This window comes from Conger conger, chromosome 7, assembly GCF_963514075.1.
Source record: "Conger conger chromosome 7, fConCon1.1, whole genome shotgun sequence".
Classification (NCBI taxonomy): Eukaryota; Metazoa; Chordata; class Actinopteri; order Anguilliformes; family Congridae; genus Conger; species Conger conger.
The window spans coordinates 57182269-57202201 of NC_083766.1; the positions used below are offsets into that span (position 1 = coordinate 57182269).

At 52.4% G+C, this 19933-nt stretch overlaps 1 protein-coding gene across 1 annotated transcript in view; it reads left to right on the plus strand.

Annotated features, from left to right (window-relative positions):
- Nucleotides 1-19933, plus strand: part of dchs1b (dachsous cadherin-related 1b) — a 113368-nt gene that overhangs the window by 72494 nt on the left and 20941 nt on the right. The window contains exons 2-9 of the mRNA XM_061249467.1: nt 6769-6957; nt 9912-10143; nt 10587-10823; nt 11189-12238; nt 13606-13790; nt 14573-14669; nt 16291-16448; nt 18957-19806. Of these exons, the coding sequence (XP_061105451.1) occupies nt 6769-6957; nt 9912-10143; nt 10587-10823; nt 11189-12238; nt 13606-13790; nt 14573-14669; nt 16291-16448; nt 18957-19806 (2998 nt within the window). The remainder of the gene's footprint in view (nt 1-6768; nt 6958-9911; nt 10144-10586; nt 10824-11188; nt 12239-13605; nt 13791-14572; nt 14670-16290; nt 16449-18956; nt 19807-19933) is intronic.

Below are 19933 nucleotides of genomic sequence, written 5' to 3' on the forward strand. Positions count from 1 at the left end.
AGAGACGCTCCCTGGGGCCGGGAGTTTAGAGACGCTCCCTGGGGCCGGGAGTTTAGAGACGCTCCCTGGGAGCGGAGGCCGTGCCGGAATCGTCCGGGGTGGCAGATGTGCCCGGCAGCGGGAGCGGCGTGTGAGGCACACAGTCCCCCTTTCACCCCCGTCTGTGGGGCCGCGGGCGGCCAGCTCAGGTGGGGAGGAGCTCCTCTCATTCATAAAAGAGCCAAGATCTCGAATGAGAACCACCGGGGCCGTGGGATTTTAAGGGATCGTGTTGCGGTTTTGAGTATCTAATTGAAGCGTAGGAGGCTCTAGGGGTTTTTTTTTTGCTGTGAGGTTTTCCTCGATCTCTGATCATTGCTCTTGAGCAGGGCTGCCCAAACCTGCTCCTGGAGATCTAGCGTCCTGTAGGTTTTCATTTCAACCATATTTTTCCATACCTGATTCTACTAATTAGCAGCTCAGTGAGATCTCTAGCTGTTGAACGAGGAGTGCTTTGTTAGGGTTGGAAGGAAAACCAACAGGATGGTAGATCTCCAGGAACAGGGTTGGACAGCCCTGCTCCAGCTGTTGAATGAGGTGAGCTTTATTAGGTTTGGAGTGAAAGCCTACAGGACGGTCGATCTCCAGAAGTGCGTAGATGGGGCAGAACTGTGTAGAGGGGCAGGCCTGTGTAGAGGGGGCAGAACTGTGTAGAGGGGCAGAACTGTGTAGAGGGGCAGAACTGTGTAGAGGGGCAGAACTGTGTAGAGGGGGCAGAACTGTGTAGAGGGGGCAGAACTGTGTAGAGGGGCAGGCCTGTGTAGAGGGGCAGAACTGTGTAGAGGGGGCAGAACTGTGTAGAGGGGCAGGCCTGTGTAGAGGGGCAGGCCTGTGTAGAGGGGGCAGAACTGTGTAGAGGGGGCTATATCTGCCCCCCTCCCGTCGGGATGCCCCTGCCTCTACAGCACAAAAGCAGACCCTCTGTCTTCCACCCAGTGAGAGCTGACCAGATGATAACGTGTTCCCTGTTAAAGCCGTTTCCTGGGCAGAGAGAAAGCTCTCCCTTTGAGGATACGCACAGTTTCTGCTGAGACAGCGAAACGTCCCCCTATGGCTGGGTTGGCTCGGTACAGCTGATGGCTGTTTTTGAGGGGGAGGGAGGGGGTGTTTGGGTCAGTTTTCATGTATGGAGTTGAAAGCACTACATGTGGCTTTTTTCCACAAAAAGGCTTTCAGATCCCTCAAACGGAGAATAAATGGTCTGTGCTGGCCTGAGGCACACGCTGCTGCTACACTTCAGTGAGCTGGACCTGTTCCCCCCACACTCCTCTCCATGTGCTTACAGCCTGCCTCCTGATGCTCTGTACCTGCAGGGAGAGAGAGAGAGTGTGTGTGTACTGTGTGTGTGTGTGTGTGTGTGTGTGTGTGTGTGTGTGTGTATGTGTGTACAGTGTGTGTGTGTGTGTGTGTACAGTGTGTGTGTGTGTGTACAGTGTGTGTGTGTGTGTGTGTGTGTGTACAGTGTGTGTGTGTGTGTGTGTGTGTACAGTGTGTGTGTGTGTGTGTGTGTGTGTGTGTACAGTGTGTGTGTGTGTGTGTGTGTGTGTGTACAGTGTGTGTGTGTGTGTGTGTGTGTGTGTACAGTGTGTGTGTGTGTGTGTGTGTGTGTGTGTGTCTGTGTTGACAACCTGTTTGTTTTCTTTCGTACAGTCTGGCAGATCTTGTGCTGATTGGTCAGTTTTTCACGTTCCCGTGCTCCAGTTTGCTCCGTTATCCGTGGGCCGTTTTGCTTGGCAGAGACGCCCGTCCTGATTGGGCGGTTCGTTCTCAGTGTCCATGCGACCTGTTTATTTGAACAAGCCTTTTTTGATCCAAACTCAGTTCAGGCCACGGCAACCTTTTCCATTTTCACTGGCCGTTTTACAGCCAATGGCTTCAGCCCCTCACCTCCAGATGACCCAACCAAAGGCGCTCCCCGCCAACATTTCAGACATTTTGTTCCATTTTACGCTGGGGTTTGATCGGAATGTTTACACGGGCTCAAATGGAGTGGAGCCACGTCAGGGCAGATGATGATTTAGGTTGAATTTACCGACAACGCACCGCTGTTCGCCCCGTACAGTCTGCAGTGTGCATTCCAGGAGCAGGTGGATCGGGGTGAGTAGGTTTGTGTTTTGGGGCTTGGCTTGTCCGTTACTCTGCGGAGCCCATCGATGAAAGCTGCTGCCTCTGTTCAGTTAGCGCTGCCACGGCTAATATTTACCGATCATGAAATGAAGACTTCCTTGAACACCAGACACCGGATAAAAAACGCCTGTCAAAGAACATTACAACACGACTCATTTGTTAGAGAGTTTTTGACTGACAAGAAGGTATGGCTGAACTTTGGAGAACCCCCTTGGTTTTGCGTCTTTGACCTTGTGTTTTCTTACACAGTGCTGGCCAATGCTGACTGGCTGCAGTCACAGAAGAAGTTTCCAAATCGGCTCCTCTGTGTGTCCGTCGAGGAACCCTATCGAGTTCAAGGGTTCCTTGCAGGGCAGGACGGTTCAGCCTGGGAGCTTTCCCTCATTCATACCTGCAGTACCATAGAGGGTTTCATTCGGGACTGAAGAGGGAGACCAGCCAAAGAACCGTCTTTTCTGAGCGTTCAGCTGCGGGCTTCCCAGCATGCTTCGCTGTGGTCCAAGTCCTGTCGACAAAAAGCGTAGCAGAACCCTAACAACAGTGGGTCCTTTTCCGACTTCCGACGTTTCTCGTTTTTAAAAAAACGGAAAAATTAATCCGGGAATGCCGGACGAGAGCGGACAGGGAAAAGCGAGGTTTTCCGGGCGGGCTCTGGGGAGCGTTCTGTATTCCGGGATCCATCCCGCTGCCGGCCCTTACCTCCAGGAAGCCGAACGATCCTGGAGGAGCAGGATCACAGGGTTTTTCCTTGGCCCGGAATCACGCCCACGAGCAAAAAAAAACACGACTTGCGTTTCATTTTTAGCCGCAACGCAACACAACAACATCAAACAAACGGGACCAGGAACTGCTTGGGATACCGGCGGGGAACGCGTGCCTTTGTTTTCGGCCGCGAGCGCAACAGGGGAGAGGATTCTGCAAATTTTCCTGGTTTTCAGCTTTAAATTGTGGTTTCTGGGCGAATAACTTACACAGTGTGGGTTGTGTGTGGGAGGAGGGGGGGGGGGTCGGAGAAGGGAGTCCACTCCAAAAAAAAAGGGGTCCTGTGGTGTGCTGTGTAACATTGCAGTATTTTTTCCCTTTTGTTTTAAGCCTTTGAAATCTGGTTTGGGTGAGTTCTCCGCGCTTTGCTGAACCGGCTGAAGACGCAAGTCGTAGATCAGCAGCGTTGAGCGAGCTGCTGGACTCACGGAAAGGGTTGCGCGCACAGTGAGCTCAGCGGGTCAAAGGTCGGCGCGGTATCTTTCCTGCCGCAGGAGCTCAGCTGTACGGACAGCCTGGAAAAAGAGCGTTGGGCTCCCTTCACCCACTTCCACATGGAAATGTGAATTTGAGCTGTGGATCTGGTGGAGAGACTCAGACCAGCATGTGATACTGGGACAGCTTGACTGAATGCGCCCGGCTGGTCTGTGGGAGTTGTACACACTCTCTCTGGGACGATGCTCGTGAATGCCAGTGCCGGTGTGGTGAATATTTCTCTGTCGCATTCCGGGATCATCGTGTTGTATCGGCCCTTATTGGACACGGCACTGTCACGTGACTGTGTGCACTGCGACATTCACGTTCTTACTGTTACCTGCCTGTCGGCTAACAAAGTTATTACTGCAAGTTTCGTGGCTAGCGCTGTATAGCACGATGGCACTGTGGGTAGCTAATATCTGGCCTTCTAGCTCTATTTTGGGTTAGTGGGAAAACAACCAACCAACAACCGATATGAATTGGATGCAATTGGCCGTGGCTTGGTCATCTCGTCTCAGAAGCTAGCCATACCTGAGTAGCCCTGAGCGGCATTTGATTTGGGGGCCCCACTGACCCAACACTGCTGGCATTCGCTGCGCCCAGAGCAGGCACAGTTGCATCCTGGTGAAACGATACTTCCTGGCTGATATCTTCTCATGCTGTCATCCCATTCAGCCTGTCTTTCCAGAGGAAGTGTCTGAGCTGCAGCCAGAGCAGATGCCACAGACTCTGACCCTTACTGTTGATCAGCCTTGGTAACCGAGCTAATCCCTCAGTGCTCCTCCTGTCATGCATGTTCTCGGCTCCTGTCCTAATTTACTGTTCAGTTATTGGTTATGATAACCAGTTATAACCGGTTATAACTGGTGAGTTATAACCAGTTATAACTGGTGAGTTATAACCAGTTATAACTGGTGTCACAGACAGGTTTACCTGGAAAAATGACTGGTGCTGGTAATTGTTTGGAGGTGGTCGGCGTGCAGTGAAGTAATGCTGAGGATAGTGGCTAATGGGGAGCGGGAGTTTTGGGGCGGGGGGCAGCGGAGGGGGGCCCAGTCATCTTCCCTCCAGGCTGTGAATGTGTAACAGATCCACTCAACTGTCATTTCACCACCATTCCGGTGGATATCGGATGTCAACCTCAACCAGCGGGAAAGACAGGGAGACTGCGCTGCACTTGACCTGAACTCGCTCGTAAAAGGCAAGCCTTTCCCCCGCCCGCTGCTAAAGGAGACCTTTACCCCCCCCCCCACCCCTGCACACACGCCCCATTCCTGCACCACATACCCGACCCAGTGGCCCTCTCTGTTCTTACCCCTGCGCTAAATTACCCCGTCGGCTCGTTTAAGGCCCGCTGTGTCATCGGCTTGACCCCGGGCCTCTGGTTTTAAAAGGTGGAAGGTTTGTGTAACCCACACCGACCCGATCCCCTCCCATTACGTCACCCGAGTGAGACGTCAACCTCTCAACGCCGGCGGATAACTCTCTCATTCCTGAGGCGACTGTTTTGTTTCCAAGCCGACCTTTAAAAGTCCAGATTTTCCCGGAGCTGCAGTTTGATATGTTATTCTAGGTGGGCATCTAGGTTTGTGAATGTCATGAGCTTAAAAATCGGAACTGTTACTGCAGAAAGCAGCCTGCTCTCATGGGCTTCACGTCGACGAAGTTGTCTGGGCATCGTGACATCGATGACAGGATGCTAAAAACTGTGCTTGACCTTGTAGGCTGCTCTGGATAAGGGCGTCTGCTAAATGACTACATGTAAATCAGGGCTCTACACTAAAATATTTTTGCCAAGGGCAAAACATGCTCCCAAGTTAAAAAGATTTAGGAGCACTCTCACATCCCAATTCGGAGATGTGCTCCTAAATATTTTTCTCATGTTAGCAGTAGCACACATCAATTTTCGGGAGGAAATGCTCCTAAAATGGGAGCACTGTAGAGCCCTATAAATGTTCTTCAGTGCTGCACAACCACAGTGGCTGTACCCACAAACCAATGCAGTCTCAATCCTTGCCTCCTGTTCATGTTTCTCTTGCCAGCATGGCAGCTGATTGGCTCACCCCATCTGTCCTCTCTACAAATTGGGGCAGCCGATTGGCTGGGCTCTCCTCATTGTCTGAGGACTTGGCCGTGGGCCTGTTTGTGCCGGGAGATTGTTGTTCCAACAAAATATTTTCAGACTCACACTTACAGTATTTTTTTTTTTTCAAATGGATGACATTTTTCTTGAGAAAGTATGTCAAAGGCACTCTTCTCATTGTCAATAAAAGTCAAACACGCCTTTATTAATGCAGCATATCCTCTCCGGAGATGTTTTTAAACATCACGTCTTGGCTCGTGTCAGGGTATGTTGAAAGTAAATATTGATGGTAATATATTTCTCCCAGTCGCCTCGCTATTTGTGTAGATGCTGACACGTCCAAGCCGCAGACCGGCGCTGTGTGAGGAGTGTATTTCCGTGGAGGAACATCGCGCTCCACCACACGCCCACACACGTCCCGGCCGACACACGCTCTGCGGTCCCCCCCCCCCCCGTTACACTGCACGCCCTGCTGCTGTTCTGGGTAAACAGGCCCTGCTCCCAGCATGCATTGCGTCCCCCCCTCCCCCCAGATAGCCCGGCACGGGCGCGGGGTGCGCCCCCCAAAATGTCACCTCGCCCCCGCTCCGCCTGTCCTCCTCCTCCTCCGGTGCTTGGGCTGCCAAACGGGGGCCAGATGGACCACGTGTGTCCCGGCTCGGGTTCGAGAGGGCGCCCCCCCGAGACCGCGGAACCGGAACCGTGGAGGAGGAGGACGGGGGGTGGTGTCAGACGGGGGGGCGCGAGCGGGGATGTTTGTTTGGTGGAAGGAGAAACCCTTTCCGCATTTTTCCAGGGAGTGTACCGACCTGTCACATGTTGGGTATTTTTGGAATGCCGGCAGAATGTCACAAATGCGCTGTGCTGATAGCGCAGGCTGTGTGGAGCTGTGGCTTTGTGGAGCGCTGTGTTTACTGCTCTGTCTGTGCCACGCTGCACCCAGCCTTCTTCATCACTGCTGTTTATGGGGCACCTTAACTGAAAATAAATATTCTGGATAATACCAAAAATATATGGACAAAATATATGTGTTTATTTGCATATTTCCCATTATAGTTTCAAAATATGTAGAAAATTTGATGTGAAATTTTTCACAGCACTGTTTTAAAATAATGTTATGTGTATATTTTCCCATATATTATGTAGTGTTTCAGTACTCTGTTTGTTGCAGTCTTGATCATATGTTGATCATATAAAGCTGCAGTTTCCATAAGAGCAGCTGGTGTGCGAGTCAGAGCCAGGTGACCTTCATGTTTTCTGTGCTCCCCCTCCTCCTCCAGGTGACGGCGTCCGACGCGGACAGAGGCTCGTTCGGCTCCGTCTCGTACTCCCTGGGGTCGGGGGGCGACGGCGGGAGCCCCGCCCAGTTCACCGTCGGCAAGGAGACGGGGCAGATCTGCACCAGCGTGGCGCTGGACCGGGACCAGGGCCCGGTCAGCTACGAGTTCACCATCACCGCCGTGGACGGGGTGAGTGTGGAGAGATACACGCCCCTTTCTGCCTCAGCCAATCACCTGACACGGCCCTTTCTGCCTCAGCCAATCACCTGTCACGCCCCTTTCTGCCTCAGCCAATCACCTGACACACCCCTTTCTGCCTCAGCCAATCACCTGACACGCCCCTTTCTGCCTCAGCCAATCACCTGACACGCCCCTTTCTGCCTCAGCCAATCACCTGACACACCCCTTTCTGCCTCAGCCAATCACCTGACACACCCCTTTCTGCCTCAGCCAATCACCTGACACGCCCCTTTCTGCCTCAGCCAATAACCTGACACACCCCTTTCTGCCTCAGCCAATCACCTGACACACCCCTTTCTGCCTCAGCCAATCACCTGACACACCCCTTTCTGCCTCAGCCAATCACCTGCAGGCCTCCCATGGGCGGGGCTGGGCGAAAACGCAGCAAAATACAACATACGCAATACCTCACAAAAATAATCTATGAACTGTTCATAACTAGCATAGCTTTCTCACCACTGAGGGTTTTTATTCTTGCCAGTGGGGATGTTTCCTTCCCTCAATTACTTGGCTTTTTAGGTTCTGGCCTGGTTTTTGCCAAGTTCCACGAGAAAGCATCTTTGTGACAGTGTGTCTGTGAGAAGCAGGATACAAATAAAGCAGAATTAAATCTAATTAGACTGTAATCAGAATGGAATCATATAATCAGTCACCAACACAGCATGTCTTGCAAAGGCAACAAATGGCAAAATATACATACATTTTTTCTTTGTGTAAAATACATCCCAGATAAATGTATCTTGAAATTATAATGAATTTTTTTACAGATAAATATAACAACATTTGTGGATCGGAGGTATAAACCAAAGTATCCCGTATGAGGAGATTTACATGTGAAATACATGCAGGCAAATAAAAATACAGGGGACACAAAATGGCCGTCTTTTATACCCCTGTGCTGTTCCAATAGAGGCTGCTGAGAAGAACCGCCCTGTGAAGCTTGTCAGCAGCCAATGAGAGGGCTCGCATGAAATCATTCTGATAAAGAAAACGACCAATAGGAGAGCTCCCCGTATGGCTAGCTTCGACCGAAAAAGGGCAGAGCAAATAAAAATAAATAAAAGGCGTACATGCGGAAGGGGTGAAATGATTGGAAATGGCAGCCATCATGCTAAAGCAATCAGAGGGAGGGGGGGAGGCCTTGGAGGCTGTCAGGCCGGGATATCTAAGACCTCTCAGCGCTGGGCCGCTGAAGCCCATCTCCACCCCCAGCCGGGCCTCAGAGCCGTTGGTATCTATCTAAATGAAAAGCCAATGAGCCTAATAGATCCCAGGAGGCCGTGGCAGGCCCTTGTTCTCGCCGAAACGATAGATTGGACTCCGTTTCTGCCCCCCCCCCCCACCCCCACCCCCAGGGGGGTACTGAGCCCTGTCCCTCTCCTGATTGGCTGTCCGCAGACCAGTGCGAGCACCTCTCTCTCCCTCTCCGTTTGACGTCAGCCGCCGTTCGTTCAGTGGGCTTTAATTATTAACGGGGTCGTAAACTGTGCTTCAAACGCGGCTGGAGGACAGCGGGACCTTTTAACCCGGTGATATATACAGGGCTACTCTGTGTGTCTGCTGTGCGTAGATATACTGTTTCATCTGCCGCATACCGGCGTGACACACACAGCATCCCAATCCATTTATTTACTGAGGACCTTCACGCTGCGACACAATGGATGCTTCTGTAATGTGTGGGAGCTGTGCTGTGAAGTGCGGTGCTCTGTGTGTGTGTGTGTGCGTGTGCGTGCGTGTATGTGTGTGTGTGTGCGTGCGTGTGTGTGTGTGTGTGTGAGTGTGTGTGTGTGTATGCGTGTGCGTGCGTGTGTGTGTGTGTGAGTGTGTGTGTGTGTGTGTGAGTGTGTGTGTGTGTGTGAGTGTTTGTGTGTGTGTGTGTGTGAGTGTGTTTGTGTGTGTGTGAGTGTGTGTATGTGTGAGTGTGTGTGTGTGTGAGTGTGTGTGTGCGTGTGTGAGTGTGTGTGTGTGTGTGTGTGTGTGTGTGTGAGTGCGTGTGTGTGTGTGTGCGTGTTTGCCCCGAGTCAGCATGACATACACAACATCTATGAGGCGACTAAAGCTTAGAATGCTGTTCCCATACTGGTTTACATATGTATATACTTATTTCTTCAAATATGTATACATTATTGATATACATAAAAACATAAAAAGGGGCTTTTCATTCACACTCTGTGGGTAAATGCCGTAAGTGTGATATTTTAAAGCCTGCTTGAAGTATGTCATTTCATAAGATGTAAAAAGAAATCTCAATTGGAATTGTTTCCAGACGTCTCTATTACACCAAAGCTGGTTACAAACGATCGCAGGATGACAAAATTGAAAACAGTTGTGAAGTAAAGCAGTAAATATTATTCTGTAAAAAGCTGTTATGAATCATACACTAAAGAGACGAGCACCTGTATGAGGTGAAACAAATACATTTTTATTATCAGGCGTGAGCAAAAAACACACAATTACCTTTCGGTACTGTTGTAATGCAGGGCTGTCCAACCCTGTTCCTGGAGATCGACTGCCCTGTAGGTTTTCACTCCAACCCTAACAAAGCACACCACATTCAATAGTTAGAGCAGGGCTGTCCAACCCAGTTCCTGGACACCTAACACACCTTTAGCAACTCAACAAGAGCTGTTGAATGAGGTGTGCTTTGTTAGGCTTGGAGTGAAAACCAACAGGATGGTAGATCTCCAGGAACAGAGTTGGGCAATCCTACTCTCGCTGTTGAATGAGGTGTGTTTTGTTAGGGTTGGAGTGAATACCTACAGGATGGTAGATCTCCAGGAGCAGGGTTGGGCAGCCCTGTTGTAACGGTTCTTCGCTCTGTACCCCATCACAAAGTATCCCACATCGCTACCATTTTGGGTGCACCTCTAAACAAAGTGCTGCGTGTTCCCTGTCTCCCCCAGGGAGGGCTGAGCTCGGTGGCCTTGGTGACGGTTCAGCTCCAGGACATCAACGACAACAGGCCCACCTTCTACCCGCTGCACTACGCCGTGAGCCTGAGCACCCAGAGCACGCCCGGGACCTCCGTCGCCCGGGTGACGGCCTACGACCCCGACGCGGGGGAGAACGGCAGGGTGACTTACCGCACGGTGCAGGGCGGGAGCTCCAGCTACTTCACCCTCAACAAGGACACGGGTGAGTGTTCGCCCCCGTTCCCCCCCCCGAAACGTTCGGCCGGGTTTCCTGCTGCTGTGGACCAGAGCCGGGGGTTAACTGCTTTTCAGCTTCAGTCAAGTTTGGGAAATTAGTTTTAAGTCATGAACTGAAAATTGGGGTGGCACAGAGGGGCAGGGAGGAGTGCTGTTGCCTCACGGCAAGAAAGTTTGGTTTGAAATGCTCCTGACGAGCTGGTTGGTGCCTTGCATGGCAGCCAATCGGCATTGGCGTGTGCGTGAGTGTATAAATAGGTGAATGAGAAGCATCAATTGTACAACGCTTTTGATAAAGGTCCTATATAAATGCCAACCATTTACCATTCATGGATTACATTTCTGTGGCTGAAATGGGCCTAACCCCAACCCTGATCCGCTGCGTCATCACTGTGTGAGGTGTGATCTCACTGAGAACTCCCTCTCCAGGCGTGATCTCCCTGTCGCGCTCCCTGCACGGGAAGGCCAACTCGGTCATCCCCATGGTGATCTCGGCGCAGGACGGGGGCGGGCTGACCGCCCCGGTGAACGCGCGGGTGAACATCAGCGTGGTGGCCGGCTCGGTGGCGCCCCCTGTCTTCGAGCAGGCGCAGTACTTCTTCGCCGTGACGGAGGACGCCATGCGCGGGACGGTGGTGGGCCTGGTCCGGGCGAACAGCCGCAACGGTGAGTGTGCCCCCCGATTTAACGCCTCGTGACCCCACTGTGCACCCCTTTACAAATGACCAGAGCCATGAACACCCAAATGACCAGAGCCATGAACACCCAAATGACCACAGCCACGAACACCCAAATGACCACAGCCTGTTGCAGAAAATTACCTGTAATTCACATTATGCGACATTGATATCTCCAAACTTCCAACAAGCTATATGTAATGTGTTGCAACTAATATATTCACTGTCTGGAAATACTTAACCTTGGCTAATGGTTTTGTGACTCAACTGTCATAACTCGGTGCTATGGTTATACTTACTTTTATTTGGGGATATAAGTTTCCACGCAGTGATTTTGAGCTCTTTCTCCCTCAGGCGCCTCCAAAGACGTCTCCTACACCATCTCCTCCGGCGACCCTGACGGGTACTTCACGGTGGACCCAGAGTCGGGCGCCCTGCGGACCAGCCTGCCCCTGGACCACGAGGCCCGGTCCTCCCTGGACCTGGAGCTGCAGGCCCGGTCGGGCTCTCCCCCGGCCTACGGTCAGACCCGGGTCCGGATCACGGTGGCCGACATCAACGACAACGCCCCCGTCTTCCTCCCCTCCTCCTCCGAGTCGCTCCTGCTGCCCGAGGCCACCAAAATGGGAGCGGTGGTGTACCGGGTCCGGGCCCAGGACGGCGACTCGGGCCCCAATGGGCAGGTGACCTTCGACCTGGCGTCCCCGGGCGCCCAGCGCACCTTCGCCGTGGACCGGGGCAGCGGGGAGGTGCGGCTGATCGGCGGGCTGTCGTACGAGAGCGTCCCGCGGTACGACCTGGTGCTGACGGCCCGGGACGGCGGCGTCCCCCAGATGAGCTCCACCTTCACCCTGGTGGTGCACGTGCAGGCGGAGGACCAGCAGGGGCCGGTGTTCGACACCCTGGTGTACCGCGTGGAGCTCCGGGAGGGGACGCCCCTCAGCACCCGCTTCCTGCAGGTCCGCGCGCTCAACCGGGAGGCCAGCGGGGCCAACGGAGGCTCCGCCCCGTCCTCCGCCTCCCCGGGGGCGCTGGCCTATCACCTGCGGCCGGACGGGGACGCGGCGTGCTTCGGCATCGCCCCCGACAGCGGGTGGCTGTTCGTGAAGAGCGCGCTGGACCGCGAGGCCAAGGACATGTACCTGCTGACGGTGCTCGCCACGTCGGGCAGCGGCCGGCTCAAGCGGACGGGCAGTGCCACCGTCCGCGTCTCGGTGACGGACGAGAACGACAACGCGCCCCGCCTCGCGCAGGACCGCGCCTTCCTGGCCGTGCGCGAGAACCTCCCCGCCGGGACCGGGTTCGGGAGGGTGGCGGCCTCCGACCGAGACTCCGGCCTCAACGCTCGGCTCACCTACCGCCTCCTGCACCCCGACTCCAACTTCCAGATCAACTCTCAGACAGGTAGGCCAGGCCGTCTGGGCCCTCTGCCAAAAACCAGATCAACTCTCAGACAGGTAGGCCAGGCCTTCTGGGCCCTCTGCTAAAACCAGATCAACTCTCAGACAGGTAGGCCAGGCCGTCTGGGCCCTCTGCTAAAACCAGACCAACTCTCAGACAGGTAGGCCAGGCCGTCTGGGCCCTCTGCCAAAACTTCAGGGGTCCTGGAGAGATGCAAGGCGGGTGTATCACAAAGCAGGATTACTGAGCTAGCTGGGTACATTCACAGAGTAAAACCCAGAACCCTTCCAAAACTGGAACAGAGGCAAAAACAGCTGTTCCCAGGGTCTACTGGTGTTTGTTTTCAGGGAAACAATGTAGTCCAGGGCTGGGCTGCCCAACCTGGTTCCTGGAGATCTACCGTCCTGTAGGTTCTCACTCCAACCCTAACACGGCACACCTCATTCGACAGCAAGATATCTTAATGGTGTAGTCTAATGGTTTGGTAACTGCCCATGCAACTTCCTCCATGTGATAATTCCCCAATGCCATTGTACCTTTGAGTCAGGCACTTGTATTAAATAAGCTGTGTATGTCACTCTTGATGTACGCAATGTTTCGTGAACAACTAGTTTGCACCCATGAGATTAGTTGAGGTGACCTAGCTGTATAATCAGCTGCTGTAGTTGATCAATTGAGCATCGCCAGCGCTCGAGCTAGCAGCTCTCCGGCACCACGGCTGCAGGCTCCAGATCCCAAACACTTCCGGGTCAGAGGGCAGGGTGCCAGCCTGCTCCCTGGGGGTGGCACAGTGCCCACCCACCTGCGGGCACACAGGATGGGACAGGTGGTCTCCCCGGCTGCTGGGGAAGGATGTACCATCTGCCGGCCCAACGCCTGCTGCCAGGAACATTCTATTCCCATGATGCTCCTGTGCTGTGAACCCCAGTCACAATATGCTGTCCCAGGGCTCATGTTTTCTCATCTGTCGCTCTTTCTCTCTCTCTTTCCTCCCCCTCTCTCTCTCTGTCTCTCTCACGCACACACTAAGGGAGAGCTGTGGGCTGGGGTTTTTGATATTTGATCTGTCTGCGTGCCCTTTGATTTTGTGCTGAAATATGCATTTCTCCTGTTATTTCTGTGTTTAATAGGCAAATAAGGTTATGCTAAAACATCTCTTTTTCTGCCCCTGACTCTCTTTTTATCTCCCTACCCAATCTTTCTCATCCATCTCCCCTTTCTATCCCTCTCTCCACCCTGTTCTTTCTGTTTCTCTCTGCCTGTGTTTTCTTCTTTCTCTCGTTCTCCCTCTATGCAACCTCCCATATTTCCCTCTCCTCTCCTCCTTGTTTTCTCTCCCCTCTCTCTCCCTCCCCCTCTCTCCCCTGCAGGTGAGATCAGCACCAGAGTGATGTTGGACAGGGAGCTCCAGTCGGGGTACCAGTTGGGGGTGGTGGTTCAGGACGGGGGCACGCCCCCCCGCACTGCCACGGGCACCGCCCACATCACCGTGCTGGACGACAACGACAACGCCCCCACCTTCACCCACGCCCCCGGGGGAGAGCTTCTGCTGCAGGTCAGCCCGACCAGCAACACCTCATATTCACCTCCCACGTCCCAGGCCTGGGTTCAGACAGTACCTGTTTTACACTTTAATACTTTTCTATGTGCCTTTGATCTTGCCTGGTGCATTTGATCCTGGATCCTAGGAGGAGCAGGTTGGTGGAGTTTTATACTTTTGGGATTATTGAATTTCTTCCAATGCAAGCTGAGTTAAATGCAGAAGCTCACACTACTAAGTGTTTGAGTCGTGTGATACTATTCAAAAAGATACTATTTGAACCCGGGTCGGCTACATTCCTGCCGATCTTCTCCCCCTTATATCCTGCAATAAACAGCAATATACGTCATTAAAGTCAAATTTCTAAAAACAATATTGGAACCCGATATACAAGTTATTGATGCATTTCATACATTTGCACAAATTATTGCCACTTTAAATATATTTTCAGGACAGCCTATATACATATTTGCTATATATTTCAGTGTGCAGTATTTCATTTTCACGAGGACAGCTTCCTACACAATTGCACTTCACCATGCCCTCGTAATGAACAGAGGAAGAGCTGAATTGGAGTGTTTCAGCTTCAACTGAAGAGAGATGAGAGTGTTCGGAGTTAAGCATTCGGAGCTGAGCGTCTGGTTAGCCCGTAGCCTCTGTGTCTGTCGAGGCCCTGCGTCGTTATTATGAGGAGTTTCTCACGGCGAGCTCCACCCCCTGCCGCGGTTCTGCCCTTTCCCACCGCAGTGGCTAACTATGACCCCCCCCCCCCCTCCCTCCCCCCTCCTTCTCTGCAGGTGATGGAGGGCCAGGCCCCTGGATTCCTGCTGGGGGCCCTGCAGGCCAAAGACATAGACGAGGGAGAGAACAGCACCGTGATCTACTCCCTGTCTGGTGAGGAGGGGCCCGAGAGGGCGGCGCGACCACGGTCCGATCGCAGAGCCGGGGAAAGAGACCCGTGTTCACAGCTGCCCAAACGGCATTTTTACTTTATGAAAAGTCCAAACCGGTCGAAACACTGTGCTGCTCACTTTGATAAATACATCAGCGCTCCAGCGGGGATTAGCAGCACTGTGCGGGTAGTACTTTCCAACTTCTGTGTTCTGGTTTTTTTGCCGTGCACCTGCGCTTTGGATGTGTGCTTGCCTGCGTTACATTACTGAATAATATTCTGCCACAGATGAAAATGTCTTTCTCTGCGGTGATTTAATGCTACAATTTTAGAGTGTACTTACAAATTACATAAAGAGATAAAATGTCCACATGTTTATTGGCCTAAATACCTGGATACTGGAATTTCAGGCACTCTTGGGCAGAAGTAGAATGGAAAAAGTTTTTAGAAGCCAGTGCTTCTCGGCTGTAAATCCCTGTCTGGGCAGCATTGGATAGAGTACTCATGGGCCTTGCTGGACTCAAATAAGATATTTCTGAGTTGAAGTAACACTACATGTTTCATTGAGTGGTGCAGGATGAGAGGAGTGTTTGTGTTTGCACTGCAAGAACCAAAAAATGAGTCAATTTGAACAAGGATTTTAGTCTTATGTAAATACGACTTAAAATTGTATTTCTACAATTTTTTTCAAAATAAGACTAATTTCATAGTGCGCCAAAGCGGTAAGAAAATCTGACTTGACAAGCGAACAGTATTTTAAAATAAGCTACTGTATATATATAATATCTTCTACTTCAGAGAAAAAAATCTTAAGAAAAGGTCTTAAACCTAAAACAGACTAAAACAGTGGTTAAGACAGACTTTTTCTAGTGTGTGTGTGAGTAGACTCAGTGTGTGAGAGTAGACTCAGTGTGTGAGAGTAGACTCAGTGTGTGTGTGTGAGTAGACTCAGTGTGTGTGAGTAGACTCAGTGTGTGAGTAGACTCAGTGTGTGAGAGTAGACTCAGTGTGTGAGTAGACTCAGTGTGTGAGTAGACTCAGTGTGAGAGTAGACTCAGTGTGTGTGAGTAGACTCAGTGTGTGAGTAGACTCAGTGTGTGAGAGTAGACTCAGTGTGTGTAAGTAGACTCAGTGTGTGAGTAGACTCAGTGTGAGAGTAGACTCAGTGTGTGTGAGTAGACTCAGTGTGAGAGTAGACTCAGTGTGTGTGAGTAGACTCAGTGTGTGAGTAGACTCAGTGTGAGAGTAGACTCAGTGTGTGTGAGTAGACTCAGTGTGAGAGTAGACTCAGTGTGTGTGAGTAGACTCAGTGTGAGAGTAGACTCAGTGTGTGTGAGTAGACTCAGTGTGAGAGTAGACTCAGTGTGTGTGAGTAGACTCAGTGTGAGAGTAGACTCAGTGTGAGAGTAGACTCAGTGTGTGTGAGTAGACTCAGTGTGTGAGTAGACTCAGTGTGAGAGTAGACTCAGTGTGTGTGAGTAGACTCAGTGTGAGAGTAGACTCAGTGTGTGTGAGTAGACTCAGTGTGTGAGTAGACTCAGTGTGTGAGTAGACTCAGTGTGAGAGTAGACTCAGTGTGAGAGTAGACTCACACTGTTTCTCCTCTCTGTCTGTGTGCCCCAGGCCCCCGGCTGGAGCGCTTCTCTCTGAACCCCAACACGGGAGAGCTGCGGACCTCTTCGCCCCTGAGCCAGGCCGAGAGGGCGGAGTACAGCTTCACCGTGACCGCCACGGACCGCGGCATGCCCCCCCAAAGCACCGACTGCACCCTGACCATACAGGTGAGAGAGTACAGGTGTGCACATACAGGTGAGAGAGTACAGGTGTGCACATACAGGTGAGAGTACAGGTGTGCACATACAGGTGAGAGAGTACAGGTGTGCACATACAGGTGAGAGTACAGGTGTGCACATACAGGTGAGAGAGTACAGGTGTGCACATACAGGTGAGAGAGTACAGGTGTGCACATACAGGTGAGAGAGTACAGGTGTGCACATACAGGTGAGAGTACAGGTGTGCACATACAGGTGAGAGTACAGGTGTGCACATACAGGTGAGAGAGTACAGGTGTGCACATACAGGTGAGAGAGTACAGGTGTGCACATACAGGTGAGAGTATACTGGTGCCTGCACATAAAATATAAAGGTGGGTTCATCCAGGTAATACTATACAGGTGGCTTTATACAGGTGAGATTATACAAATGAGATTATACAGGTGGGATTATACATGTACAATTATACAGGTGGGATTATACAAGTGGGATTGTACAGGTGGGATTGTGCATACATTGAGGTTACGTGGCTGTTACTCATACATCAATTTAATTCAATTCAATTCAACTTTTGCAGAGACACTGTCACTTCACTAAATGCTTTATAATGTGCAGAATACAAAAGAGAATTGGGCAAAATACCAGGCCTGAGTCCCCTCCCAGTGTGACAAAAAAACACTCATGGCGGTGAAATCACGGTGAAAAAAAGCGTGTTGCGTTCAGGTACAGGTCAAAGCTTCAAGCATCAGCCATCACCTCCTCCGGACTGGAAGTCACCTGCCTTCCATCTTTCTCAGCTCCTCCATCCTCCGCTCCTCCATTTTGTGCCAAACCTCACAGGCCCTCATTCACAGTCGCACTCACATGGGCCGTGGGGCCGTGTGCGAAAGGCATTAATCCAGAGCCGCAGTTGAACGCCGGCCCAGGAAAACACACCGTATTTCACAAACCCGGGCCCCCACGTCCCATCCCGGAGGTGTACCATGCTTGGCGGGCGTGACGTGCTAACCCCAACGCACCATCCCGCAGGTCCGAATTCACCTCCCGCGTCGCCCTCGACGACGACGATAAGAAAACATCTCCGCGCGGTGCGGTATCGGGAATTTGAGCCGGGGCGGGGATTCCCCCCAAAAGCCTTTTTATTTGGGGAAGAGCGCGCGCTCGCGGTCCGCCACAGTAATCCTCGGGCGGCGTTTCGCTCAACGGCGAAGGCGAGGATCTCGCGTTACCCTCCCTCGCCTCTCGGGGGGGGGACTTGACCGAAAAAAATAAAAAAACACGAAAAACAAAATGGGGTCATTTCGATTTGAGATGGAAAATCGGCGTCTGGAGCGAGGGCTTCCGGCTGGGGGAGGATGCGGCCGGCTGTGGGCTGCTCCCACCGAGGTCAGAGCGGGCGGCTTCAACACTCACTGCACAGGAGCCCGTGAGACCGCGCGGCCGGGATACGCGCTCGGAGAGAGTGGAGACCGTTGAAGTCCTTCCAGATATTATTCCACGGCAGCTCGGGAGTCACACCACGGCTGGGCGGAGAGCAGGATGTAATAAATCCGCACACGCGATCTCTGGGAGAACCGAGGCCGGCTTTAATGAGCGCGGGGGAAACCGTTTCACTTTTTATGTTTTTTTTTTCCTCTTTGTTTTTGTCACCCGACCCCTACAGCTAATTTCAGTATCGAACCGGTCAAGGGAGGGTGAAATGCCTCTGGTTCCACACCAACTCCATAATCAACATGGTTTGACCTGCTGAAGCAACTGTATGCTTTGAAAGAGCTGTTAGCTAGTAATTTCAAGCTGGTCATATCTGGATTTTACACCAGGGACTTCGACTCACATTAGAAATATTGTTACTTTTGAGGAAATGTACCTTGTTAACATTTGCCCCTCCTCAAAACTACCTCATTAGAAGTAAAAGTACTGTTAAAAAACTGTTATCCATCGTTTTGTAGAATATCTTATGCTTTAGAAAACATAGCTCTATGTACTTGTGGTGTTGACCGGTGTAAAATGCAGCTATGACCAGCTTGAAATTATCAGCTAGCAGCTGTTTCAAGACCTATCTTGAGCTGTCTTTTTCAGCAGGGTTGCTGGAATTGATCCCGTAGAAAGTGTTGAAATCTATTTTATTTGTTGTGTTGTTAAATTTTAACAATGTAACAAGATTGCATTCGGCTTTTTGTTTTGAGTTTATACGAGAGTGTTTTGCTGGAAAATTCTGCTCATTAATGCCACAGTAATGTCTCTGTTGCAATAGGAATGCGCCATTAAACTCCTCTCCCGGTAGATTCATTACCATAGTATGGTGTTGATTGAAGGAAATAAGGACAAATGCATCATCAAGAAAAAGCGTACTTTAGCCCATCTAGAGCATAGAAATACAGGGATACACAAAGAGAACAGGCCATTCAGCCATCTTGGCTCATCATTTTCCTACAGAATAGAGAGCAGAATAACAGCACTTGCAGCACTATGTGTACCTATTTTTCCCTAAATACAGCCTGTGTCTCCCTCTCTAGGTTCTGAGTTCCAAGAAGGCTGCCCCAAAACCCAACACCCTCTCCATGACCCTCACCGCGGTGGAGGGGGCCAAGCCGGGCTCCGTCGTCGGCTCGGTCCGGTCGCGCGACCAGCAGAAGGTTCCGGAGGACGGCCAGGTGACCTACGTGGTGGTGGGCGGCACGGACCGGGACGGCACGTTCATGGTGGACCGCCTGACGGGCGACGTGTACCTGACCCGGGAGCTGGACTACGAGCGGGGCGCGCGGTACTCCCTGCGCGTGGAGGTGGACGACTTCTCCACCGCCTATCCCAGCAGCCACCTGGTGCAGCTCAGCATCGAGGTGCAGGACAGCAACGACCACGCGCCCCAGTTCCCCGAGGACCCCGTCACCGTGGTGGTGCCCGAGAACATGGAGCCCGGCTCCTCGGTCTACACCTTCCAGGCGGTGGACCGGGACGGGAGCGGGCCCAACAGCGAGGTCCGCTACTCCATCCAGCACCGCTGGCCCGACGCCCCCGACCTGCTGCTCCTGGACCCCGTCACCGGGGTGCTGACGCTGGGCGGGCCGCTGGACCACGAGGCCGCCTCCAGCCTGGTTCTGGTGGTGCGGGCCACGGACTCTGCGCCCGACCCGGGCCAGAGGCGCTGGGGCTCGGTGACGGCGCGCGTCTTCGTGACGGACGAGAACGACAACGCGCCCGCGTTCGGCTCGCCCGCCGCCGTCAGCGTGATGGAGGACCAGCCGGCCGGGTTCGTGGTGCTGTACGTGATGGCGCGGGACGCCGACCGCGGGGAGAACGGCCGCGTCACCTACCGCATCCGGGACGGGAATGCCGGGGCCCGATTCAGCCTCAACCCCAACACAGGTGAGGCCGCTGGGACCGTCCTGGGGTGACCAGCGCAGGGTGTATGTGTGAGGACAGCTAGATAAGAGTTTATTTTACTAGTACTGTGTGTGTGTGAGTGTGTACCTGTGTGTTTGTGTATTGTGTT